The 12536-nt window shown below is 38.8% G+C and overlaps 1 protein-coding gene across 15 annotated transcripts in view; it reads right to left on the bottom strand.

Annotated features, from left to right (window-relative positions):
• LOC123020318 (protein-L-isoaspartate O-methyltransferase domain-containing protein 1-like) overlaps positions 1–12536 on the bottom strand; it is a 47272-nt gene that overhangs the window by 22596 nt on the left and 12140 nt on the right. For 3 of the 15 annotated variants that reach the window (XM_044423848.1, XM_044423846.1, XM_044423851.1), the window contains 2 exons: positions 7372–7461; positions 258–683 (listed from right to left, as the gene is read on the bottom strand). In XM_044423848.1, coding sequence (XP_044279783.1) covers positions 258–564 — 307 coding nt within the window. In that variant the 5' untranslated portion in view covers positions 565–683; positions 7372–7461. The other 12 variants (XM_044423847.1, XM_044423859.1, XM_044423858.1 and 9 more) reach the window with 9 other exon arrangements.

Raw genomic sequence — 12536 nt, 5'->3', positions numbered from 1 at the left:
CTTCACTTTTGAAAAGACAAGATAGGCTTAAGGCACAACTTAAAATTGAACAATTACTTGTTAAATCAGCTAGAGGAATGTTTATTAAAAGCTTGATCAATTATTTGAAGCATTGTGATTTATTATCAGGGAACAATTAGATGTGGAAAGACTAAAACTCTACTAAATTGAGTGTGAGTTACACAAGCACACAGCTGTAAAACCTATAAACCATGTCTGTCATCAAAAATGCAGGTTCATAATTGTAAAAACATTACCTAATATTAATCCCACCATTGTGCTTAAATAGCCGGTTCCACTGCCCAGATTAAGAAAAGACAATCCTGGCTGAAGTTTCAATGCTTCCATGACTTCAGAATAAATGCAAGGTGCTGATAAATGGATATTCCCATGCTTCCAAGCCAAGTCTTTATATGCATTATCCCTATAGCCTTCCAGATAGTAATCACCACGATCAATAGCTCTGAAAGCTTGCTCCACTCTTTCAGTGCGAATATATTGTGCTTCTTTCAAGTTATCAATTAAATCATCATTGTCTTCTCCTGCACTCACAGCTCCTCCCATGGTGATTTTCTCTAATAATTCAATTAACTTCAGCAATATATTGGCAGGTGCTTCTTTGATGTTTCCATGCAGAAGAGGATCCACTCCTGTCTGGTTTAATACTGCTTTGGAAGAGAATCCTAGAAGATTTTTAAAAGGACATGCTTTAAATATCTAATTTAATGCAGGGATCACTGCTTAGAAAAGTTATTAATAGTCATTTGTGTCTAATATTCTGCATAATAATAATGTTGAATTAACCCAAAGGTTTGATACTACTAGTTCTCAGAATTTCTATCAGCCTCCTCATATGGAACTAAGTCAGAGCAAATGCAGGCTGGAAATGTGCATTTGATGCTCAGATAAAAGCAGGCCTAACAGAAGAAAAGAGTAGACCCATATATCAATCCTTAATTCAGGAAGATGTCATAAGTGACAGCAAAGAAAGCCAACAAGGAAGAACAGATGCTCCAGTGCCCCAATAGCAATGATCAGTACAAAGAATAGCTATAGACGTATAGTAGGATTATGCTAGATTTAACTGAAACAAGGATCCATACGTAGGCATTCAGCCTTCTGTCTAAATCAATACGTACCCTAGCCTATGAAGAGAAGTGTGGCATAAGCCAAAACTGAAAAATTCTATAGTCATTTTAAAACCTATGATCATTTCTAAAAGTTTTAGGGACTATAACAGTAATAGTGTAATGTTAAGTCATGGATTGCCCTGGCACAAGTACTTCCTATCACCTTAAGATAAGGAAACAGCCAAAGGATGCAGCAAACCTCCAATTCTGTGGCAGGCCAGAGAAGGATGATTCGCAGTTAACAAGCACACAAAGTCTAGTTGTAATAAAGGAATCTTTAACATTAACCTTTGCCTAACCCAGCTAAAGTTATATAATAAGTCCTTATTCCCTGTTTTACATGGAAAGTTAAATTGTATTTTTACCTTTTCCCAACAAAGATCAATGGCACTTGCTTCATTCACTTTTTACAGTACAGTAAGTACTTAGTGGAGATTCATTTTTCTGTTTCCATTTTCAGCGAGGGAACATAATACTTTTGGTCTTGATGAGCATATGTGATGCTGAAGGTCACACTCAAGTTTTAGCAAACTGAATGAAGATCTCCAAGGAAAGAAGTAGAAAGCTTTCCTTCCACCCCTTCTAACAGCAATCCCAATATAATTGTTCTTCCTCATTGCTAATAGCAGAAGGGGCAAAAGTAATCTGCATGAAGAGTTCTGGTGGCAAAGTGGGAGACTACAGATGTCCAGAATAATTGCTTTGGGTGTGCAGGTGACCCTAGGCCCTGGGTTTTGTACCTATCAACTACAGAAGTCCAAGTGAAAACATTGTGTATTGGATCACATTTAGGTTATTAAAATCAGTCCAATTTCCTTGGAATAACAAATTACACATAATTGGGAAATGGCATATACAATACCTAAAAATGTTAATGATGTAAATATTAATGAACTAATATTCTGTTATATACTAAAATAGTAATATTTATTGGAAATTATACTCAGCAAGCTATATTCTACTTTGAATCATACACTCAGGATTTTTGGCTGGTCAACAAATGTATATACTTGAAGGGGGAAACATTATTCTTTGCAGTCAAAATAGGCTATTATTTGTAAGTTTTGCAGTCTAAAGTTTGCTTTCAAACACTTGAGGAAGAAACCCTGATATGCCAGTCATGTGCCACCAAAAAACAAAAGACAAAACAAATGCATATAATATTAACAGGAAAACAAAGCAAGAGTGACAGAGGAGCCCTTACTTCAGGAGATCCACTTCCCTTCAAACAAGCTCAGAAATGTGGTTTCCGCTTCCAAATTTTTCTGATAATATCCATCTCCTTGAAGCTGACATCTCAGTAGAACTAGTTTCTGGTAACACTTGAGACTACAGAATGCAATTCCCATGATGCACACTAATTCGTGAGAATGCCATGGGAAAAGGCTTAGTTTTCCAGTTTGTGGCTTCTAAGCAAAATTTTGTGACATCACTTTTTCTAAGCATCAGAATAATGGATCCTCCTCATGCATTCTGCCTTATCTCTTTCATTTTACAAGAGAGCTAGGACAGCTGAGTTGAGCATAAGCAAAATACCTGTTAGCAAAGATCTTCTTGTTGAGATAGCATACTTAATGCACCTAATATGTACTTCAATATTTTCTTTTGTTTTTTTAATTACAAATTCAAATGCCCTTTCTCTGAGGACCCTAAGGAATGATCCTTAGTTCATATCTTGCTATTTCCTCATTCTTAGCAACTGTGAATGATACAACTGAGGTGCAAGAGATAACTTTGCACAGCACACTAAGTTACTACAGTCAGTGTTCATGTAACAGTCCCATATTACTCCCAGCAGAGAATTCGATTTATGTAAATTACCATGAGTAATGTCTCTTCTAGGCCTCCTGGGCTGCTTTTAGTACATATTTTAGGTGACCTTGCAAACAAAATCCTCATTCCCTCATTAGATACAGCAACATCCTTTCTGCAAGTGGTCCACTAAAATTGCCCTTTCACAAGGGAAATTCTCCTCTATTGCATCAGATTGCCAAACGAGTATAATTTTTTGAGTTCTTATGAACAGAGTGATATAGTCACTATTACTACTGGGGTCTTCTGCAAGTGTTCAGGAGAACAAGAGCATTCATCTGCCATTTAATCCAGCATACTGTTATTTCTCTCCTGGCAGTACGCTTGTCTTGCTAGTAAAGAGCCTTTGCTGTTACTATTTGTTTTAAGGTTGTTTCACATGCTTGCAATGCAATTGCACCTGCTTCTTCTGCATCTGTGAGCCACTTCTGGTTCCTCCCAATACTTTCATGCTTCTTACTTCCTTCCACTGGTCTCTACTGTTAGTTGTCAGGTATACATATGAGTTATAAAGCAGTGATGGGAATCAAGAGAACACATTTCAGGGTAGAATAGTGAGGTAGATTGGTAAAGTTTCAAGGCAGATCAGTAAAGCAGAGGCGGAAGCTATACAAATTTCAGAGTAGCAGACATTTTAACAGATGTACCTGCACAACAGCAAAAGAAGGATCAGAACACACTCTTTGGTCCCTAACCCTTTTGGAAGAACAGGGTAAAGAGCACTAACAAAGAATTTCAGAGGATGGCAGCTGCACTACTGCCATCCCCACAATCACAGTTAATGGCAGGAGTTTTCTCTGTTCATGTCAGACTGCTCAGAAGCCAATCCTGACAACGCACAATGAAGTTGCCCAGCCAGGTCTGAAGACACCAAACAACCCAAAAAGCTGTGGGTCCTCAGGATACGTTGTTCATAGAAAACAACCCATGACTAGGTTAAAATGTCATGACAAACTACTCTGTGATAACCCTCTGTGATAACCCACAGTGGCGACCCACTATGGCTTATTCTGTTGTGAGAACCATGTCAGCGACTATCCAAGTCACCCAGCAAGTTTTCTAGGTGGAGTGGAGATTTGAACTTGGGCCTCCCTGGTCCTAGTCTGAGACTACATCAGTCTGACTCTAAACAAATTGATGGCGTCTTAAACATCAAGTAGAATATCCTTGATTCCTTTCAACTCACAGAACCCTAACATACAATTATCCACTATTTGGGTGGTTCCTTCGCAGGTCCCATGGCTGTTGTTTTGATTTGCTAGTTGTTGAATATCTTCCTTAGCACTTTCGTTGCCTATTACCTAGTCTTTCTTTATCTATCAATTTAGTCTGGATTTTGACTTTTTATTTAGTGTTCATTCCTTAAGGTAGCTTGGTTATAGACTCTCACAAACTGAGGAAGAACAGGGGAAAAAGTTAAGTGATTATACACCAAAAAAATAAAAAATAAAATCCAAAATTAACTTCAAGAATATGAGTATCTCTGATGTTGTTAAGATATTACATATAAAGCTAACAAAAGATACGCTAGCTGATCCATGATTAAAATATTCAAAATTCACCAAGAGGGAAAAAAATAAAAAAATCCACAATTCAGCAAGTAATGAAATACAAATGCTGTCTAACTGTGACCTGACTAACTCAGGACAAACATTAGATCTGAGTTATATCTGGTTCGGTTTGATTCTTTCCCTTCCCTTTCCTCCCTCCCTCTCAAAGAGGTAGGTATTATCTGATACCCACAATACTTATGAGTGACTCATTCAGTCTGCAACCACCATTTTGACATTTGGCCTATTCTGCAGTCTTCCTAGCCACAAGATCTGGCCTTTTCTGTTTCTTCCCCTAGGTCCTGTCAATTTTTCCTTATATGCTGGATGTATTACAAATAATAGCCAAACCGTAAGAGAATAATATAATCCATTACTCACTATTATTTAAGGGTTTTGTTTTTGTACAAATTAGGCTAGCATAATAAGATCATTGTTTCTATTAACAGAAGGATAAATATACCCACAAAATGTAGGCAGAGTTATAGTAATATAAACTACTCACTCTAGTATTCCATTTACAAAAATGGTTAGTCACATGCTTTGATGAAGCTCTCCAGCAGGACTGACACAAAGCAACACCATTTCTTTTCCCTTACAACTGTTGTTCAAATTTATACTTTCTCTGAAGGAGATGGTTCCACTTTGCTATTATACTTAACCACTGACAGACCAATACTAAATGGATTTATCTAATACTCCTTTAAGTATTAAACTAGTGACAATACCCTTTCTGGCAGTAAATTCTAAAATCAAATTAGGACAACTGTATTCACTGTCTCAGTTCCTGTGGTTTCACTTAACTGTGGTTGCTCATGGCCCTCCACGTCCATGGGGGTTAGGGACACAGGATCCCCATGAAAGTGGAAAAACAGTGAATATTTCCAGAGAGAAAAAAAGTCTTTTCAGCCACTGAGAGACAAAATACATGAGTAAAACTGGCAAGTACCGAGATAAAGAATGTGGCATCCCCAAACAGAGTCCCTAGAGATATTCATGGTTTTTCCATTTTTGTGGGGGTCCTGTGCCCCTAACTGCTGTAAATGTGGAGGGCCAACTGTACAGTTTATAGTGTTTGTGACTATTCGCAGTTTCATGTGTCTGCTGGGGGGCTTGGAACCTATCCCCCGCAAATACAGAGGCCTTACTATATCAGTGTTCTGTCAAGTATCTGCCCTACCAATTTTTATCACTTTAAATGCCCCCCCACCCCCTTTTAATATAGGTCGCTCTTTTATTAAAAGCAAAAACAGGTTTGCCATTGCTTTAATCAATAACATACTGATTAAGTTGCAGTCATGGTTTTGTTGTTTGAAATTAATGTCAGTTTGTGCATCTGTCTCTCTCTCTCTCTCTCTCTCTCTATATATATATATATATAGAGAGAGAGAGAGAGAGAGACAGCCACACAAACTAGCATTAATTTGTTAATTAATTAATTTGTTAAACATTATATATATATATATATATAGACAGAGAGAGAATAGAGATAGATAATCAGCTATTAGATGGTATAAAAATGAAATTGCTTAATTAATACGGCTGCAATAAGCAGCAGCAATGTAGCAGTTCAGCAGTGCTCCTCATTGTTAACAGAATGACTCAATGGAACTGATGCTATGTCATGATTTAGTATCATTCCAAAGACATTCTATTGTCTTGGGGGATACTGCATCCATGATAAGACTGTCTTGTGTGAAATAACTCAGGACTTCATAACCAGCATTACAACGTTTGAAGTATTATCTGGTGAACACATGTGAGGAACACACATTTGAGTTGGCCTTCCAGAATGGGATGGGTGAAGGTGATCTATAAATGAGGAAGATATCCTGCCAGGTTTGAGTCACAGGCTACCGTATCTACCCTTTCTGGGGAAGGGAGGCAGATTAAATGATCCACCATAGGCAACTTATGGGTCTGCATAGTTTTCTTGTGTTGCTAAATGACCTTCCAAACAGAATTGGCTAGCAATCCCACAGACATCATGTAATAAAGAGATAAGACTATTGTTATGATCACTCCTAAACATATCTGGCCAATCAGTAGAGTGCTATTGGCTTGTTGGTATCCAAGAAGCTGAGAGCAATAAAACATCTTTGCTGATTAGAATTGATATGACTTAAGACTCAAAGAGTTAGGGTTCAGGTTAGAAATGGTTGTGGCTAGTTCTTTATAAGCAAGGAAAGGGTAAAGCTGTAATCTTATGGAATTTCTAACAACTTTTCCCATACCAAGTAACAATTAAAATAAGACTTGTGGCAGCTATAAATTGCCAAGATTTTACTAATCCCTATGACATTTCTGGCATATGCAATGTCTTATGCAATGTCTTCACTGGAGTGCTTCAATAACCACTGGAGCTTAGCCTGCTAAACACTCCCAGCCTTCATGCTGCTGCTGACATCATCAGCCATATTTCCCAGCAATCCTTAGAAAGCAATGTTATCCAGGCAGTATCCCATCTCATTGAACTTTTGAGCCAGCAGACACTCAGAACAAAATGGAGAAATTGCCCAGCATGTTGTCCATCTAGACTTGCTTTGTGAAGGGCACCTTTGAACATCTTCAGTCTGACCAAGTTACTACAGAAGAGAAATCTATCTTTGCTGGGCAGAAGAAAGGGGAAGAGAGCTGACTTTCAAAACTCTTAGACAGGAATTGACTAGCGCTGCAAGATGAAAATTGATACTTAACATAAGCAATATTTAACTATTATTGCTATTAAATACTTGAACTATGTATAAATAGATGCAACTTTAAATATAAGCAAATTCTATATGTTTTTGTCTTTTTAATCATTTCAATAATTGTAGCTTGATACAAAAAACAAATTTGTACTATGCTAGCCACTTACAGGGAAAAACAGAATCACTTACCTATAAAAATATATACTTCTAGGGAAAAGCCATCTGGCCTACCTTTTCTTGGCTATATTTTTTCTGCAAGTTATCTTCCCCACAGAATTACTGTAAAATAATAAAAGAAAATATGAAAAAGTCTGCCAATCCAGCTGATATATGCATGTAAGATTGCCAACAATATAGTCACACAAATCAGATTGATTTAAACCACTGAGAAGAAAATCAGATTTAAAATTGACCTTCCAATCCATAATTCATTCATTTATTTATTGAAAAGCTATGTATACTAGTTGATGTTTGTAACAATTAATAGACATTAATTTGAAAATATTGACAACATACTTCATGCTAGCCAGGAACAATCTTTCAAAGTACAGAGCTTATATCTGCTTAGGGGAGCATTTGCACAATTAAGAGTTTGTTCTCATTGAGCAAGAGGGGACACTTGCTTCCCTGTTCCCTCCTTCTTATAATGGTGCTCTGAACTCACTGAAAAGCTTCTCTTGAGGTTTGGATGACTCTCAGTAAAAATCTGGGAAGAGAGAGAGAAACTGGCCATAGTCACTTCTGTGAGCACAGAATTTGGGTTATTTTGACTGCAAAATATGCAGTCAGAGACTTTTTTAGTAATTGGAACAGCATACAAAAATGTTAAATAAATAAACTATATATTGACTGTTCACCTAATATTACTGTATGCACACCCAGTTACATGCTCAGTTACCTGCCTCTCTTTTGTAAACCACTTATAATATTTTGCAACCACCTATTCAGTTCTAAAATTACAGAACAACAGGGCATCATGCCAGGAAAAAAAAAGTCTAACTTTGTACAACTTAGGAATCAATATTGTACAATTAGGAAAAATGGTATTTGTCACTACAAAATGGATTGTTTCACTACAGTTTAAACTACAACAATACTCAAAGTCACTTACTTGTTCAACATTAGGTTTTTGCAGCATAATATTAATCATGTACCCTGGTAGAAACACAGTAATAATGAAGCAAGACAGCCATACTGAATCCTTTGGAAAGAAAGGTATATTGGTACCAATCTGATAAATCAATGAACAGCTGAATAAAAACAATACCAAAGTCTAGTAAGCTACTACTGATTAATAGCAGAATACAGATCAAACTATAGAAAAGTTTGTTTATATTATTTCTATTAAAAATAAAATAGAACTGCCTTAAAACTGCTGCATCTGGGATTGTTTGCACAATACAAAAACCCACTGTGGCAATAAGCCATGGTGGAATGGCTCTTTTGTGAAGGACCAATCCTGAACTCAGTAAATGTTCAAGCACATCACTGGTACTTTGCCTCACCTCTCTCACACATCGCTCCAGGCAAGTATCACAGGGGACACCAGCAGAAGAAACAAGTCTCCTCTAACAAATGCAATTGCAAGCCCATTTTGGCTCACCTCAGTGACTGTTGTTGTTGTTGCTGAGGCTGGGCACACAGGCAGCCTCTTAGAAGAGAGTCTGCTTGGCTAACACTAGCTTCCAGATCCCTGTCTAGGGAGACAAGGCCCACATCATCACTGAAGAGTTGGAGCTTGGTTGTGGTAATGCCAGGACTCTGGTGGAACCAGTACTTCTGCAACTGCTCCTCCTCTTAGCATCTTGGGTGGGTGGGGCTGACGGAGGGGTTGCAGTGGTGCTCATACTCCTCAGCCCCATCAAGTAATCAAGAGATAACTAAGACTATTAGTCAGCCAGACTACAGTTTGGTCAATAGAGCCCCATCTTAGACTGTGGATGTTCAAGCATGAGTTGAGGGATCACAGATGAGCAGTCTTGGCTGTCCAAACTCATCATGGTCACTGTTGCAGGATGCAGGCAGGAAGCTGTTGGAGAATTCCCTTTGTGCAAGATAAAAGGGGAATTCCCAGATACTTGCTCCTTGCCTGCTGCTGCTGAGTGTGCCTGACATGCTCCATAGCACTGTCCTGAAGATGGTGCATAGCAGATCCTTGCCGCCTGCTCAAGAGGTTTGCTCTCAAGCAGGAATTGAGAATCTGCTATGCAGCACTGTCCAGCACTCAGGATAAAACCACAGAGCAGTCTGGGCCTCTCCATCTCTTAAGAACATATCAGAAGATGATCTGTTCCACAGTACTGTCCTGAACATTGGGAAGTGGCACAGAAAGAATTATTTCCTGAAGCCTGAGAAATCTGTTTTCCACCCATGAGAAAGTATGTCTGCTATTCCTTACCAAATAGATGAGCAGTATTTTGCAAGGAGGAGCAGATACCTGCCATTTATTTATTTACATGTATTTACATCATCAGGGGAGACTTCTCAAGCCACCAGCAAGGATGCTTACTTCATATCACTGCAGGTGGTGATGGGAGAACCTTCTAACAAACTCTGAAGTGCCTCTTGGTCATCTCCAGAGTACCCAGCAGTAATACTCACATGGCAAGCACCTGTTAAGAACAGCATGGAATTTTTTTGCTGCTCTTGCCACGATAGTGGGTTGTGTCTTCCCAACATGGCTTAGTGTTATAATAGTCCTAGGGCAACCCATGGTTTCTCAAGCCCACCATGGGCCGCCCAGTCTATGTTCACACAACACAACAACCCATCAACAATAATGAACCATGGTGGGTTGTCATATCATTCAAGCTCAGTCATTTTATCTGCTATTTTCTACAAAGAACAGGTTTTTAAGGATTCTGCCTGCACTGACTCACTTAAAAACCAAAGAAACAGCCCCTGCATGCAAATATAGAATTGCATGTTTGTAAAACCAGAAAGATGTGTGACCAAAATGCCCATGGTGGTAGCAAGGCTCCAACTTTGTTTTTAATTCTGCATTCAATGCAACTTCTTTTCCAGTAAATTTCTGTTGTGAAAAACCATAGCAAACACATAGGAAATTTTTCCTATTTCTCATTTTTCCTTGATTGACAAATGAAGCTCACTTGTCAAAATGATTGCAAGGCATTATCAATACTGACTCTAATCCAGGAGCTCATGCATACAGCAGGAAGCTGATGATCTTAGCCTCCCTAAGATGGATGAAATCAGCTTTGAAAGTACTAGTACTCTTTAGAAGCAATGGAGTCATCATGTTTATATGGAAGCTAATGAGAAAGGCAAGGGAATGGGGATTTAGGTCCCCAATTCACCTTACAAAGGATGAGGGCCAATGTGCAGTGGTCAATAACATAATGCTATGCTTTGATAGTTCCAAACCTTACCCCTCCAAGGTCAGTGCAAAACTTTGGACCTATCACTCTCAGCCTAATCTACTTCAAACATTTATTATGAAACGAAGAATAAAGGAATGTGTGCTACCTTGAGGTCCTTTAAGTTTAGGGTATGCGTAGGGGAGACTGTAACCGGAAATGACTGGTGCTTGGGCTGAGGTGATGAATAACCAAAACATGGCTGAGTGAACATGTTATTATGAATTGTACCCACCAGTGTACCTACAGCCTGAGCACAGATTTGAGGGTTGTGGAGGAGGAATTTCCTTAGGCTTTAAGAAAACCAGCACATCTGTTTGTCTACTATCCTGGAATGGCTGTGCAATTTGCAGGACTTGGGAGATATCATTCAACCCTGTATCTTTTCCAATATGATGCTCTGAGGTGGTCAGTTTTGTCCCTCATGCTGCTTAACTGCTATATTAAACATTAACATCTAGAATTTTGGGGGTGTGATGTCATCAATATGTCAATTATTTATTTATTCAGGATATTTATATTCTGTCCTATTGCAAAAGCCTCAGGATGGCTTACATAAATAGAATACAAAAATCAACATAAATAAATTATGAGACAGTCACTCTTATGTCTCCTTTTCATCATTCCCAGATGATGCCATGAATGTGTCCAGTTATAATTAAGGTGTCTGGTTATAACTAGAAGAAGGCCAAGAAACTGAAACTTAACCCAGATATGACCAAGATGGCATGAGTAGTTTTGATAGGAAGAATAATGCTTAACCTGTTTTAGATTGATAGACTCTGCCTGAAGTAGTAGTTTTGGTGCATGGTCATACTCCTAGGGCCAACACTCAGAAAGGCTCAGAAAGCTTCAAGGAACAGAATGCCTTCTAATAGCTTTGACCAGCAGTCCAGCTATGTCTGAAACTAGACAGGGAAAATTTAGTTTTCAGTAGTCTATACGCTGAACTGCTTGTACTAATTACCTGTACGATTTGGAGCAAATTCAAGGTGTTGTTTTAACCTATAAAGTGTTATATGGTTTGAAACAGCAATATCTGATGTAGCATTTCTCCCGGTATGAAGCTACCATACCCTATGATCTACAGCTGAGTTACTCTTCCTGTCAGTTCTGGAACTTTAGTGGCAGGTGACTAGAGCACCAGGACCAAGGATGATGGAGGAAGATGAAGGTCTCGGTAAGATGTAGTAAAGTCAGAGACAAAGGTAAAGTTAGGTACAAGCATGGGTCGAATACCAGCAAGCCATGGTAAATCAAGAGGTAAAAGCAAAATCAGAAATAGGCAAGGGTCAGATACCCAGCAAGGCACTGTCATTCCAGATGTGAAGGCATAGTCAGAAATAGACAAGGATCAGGTACTGATGAGACACAGCAGAACCAGAGGCAAAAGCAGGAATAAAGCAAGGTTCAAATATAAACAAAGCATGGAATAATCAGATGCAATGAAGCAAGGAAGGATCAACCACCTGACAAAGGTATGGTAGGAGCAGAGGCAAAGGTATAGTCAGGGACAGGACAGGAGTGAAGGCACAGATGATGACACCACAAGACTGGAAGAAAGGTCAGATCAAGAGCGCAAAGTAATCACCAAGATGACTTGTGTTGTTGGGATGAAGCGAGGCAGGGCTTAACAGCCCTTTAAAGCCCTTCTTGTAGCTCCCAGCTCTAATCATGCAACCACCAACAGTCTTGATGACAATTCTGCAAAGACTTGCAAGGTGAACCAGGCTAAAAGCTACCTGAGGGAGTTGTGCTGCCCTGCAGATCCTGATACCACCAAACGCCTTTTCCAGTGGATTTTCAGAGGATGGCAGGAATGCAACCCTCAAATCTCCAGCAATACAAATAGAGGGAGTGACTGTAAATGAAAACTTGGATGAAGGTCCACTGTTGCTCTCAGTTATTCTGCTATAACAATATTTTCCATTTTGAATGGTAAAGGATATTATTCATGTACATTTTACGGTGACTGGA

This window comes from Varanus komodoensis, unplaced genomic scaffold, assembly GCF_004798865.1.
Source record: "Varanus komodoensis strain SLA01 unplaced genomic scaffold, ASM479886v1 scaffold14_1, whole genome shotgun sequence".
NCBI lineage: Eukaryota > Metazoa > Chordata > Lepidosauria > Squamata > Varanidae > Varanus > Varanus komodoensis.
This window is presented reverse-complemented; position numbering and strand designations above follow the sequence as displayed.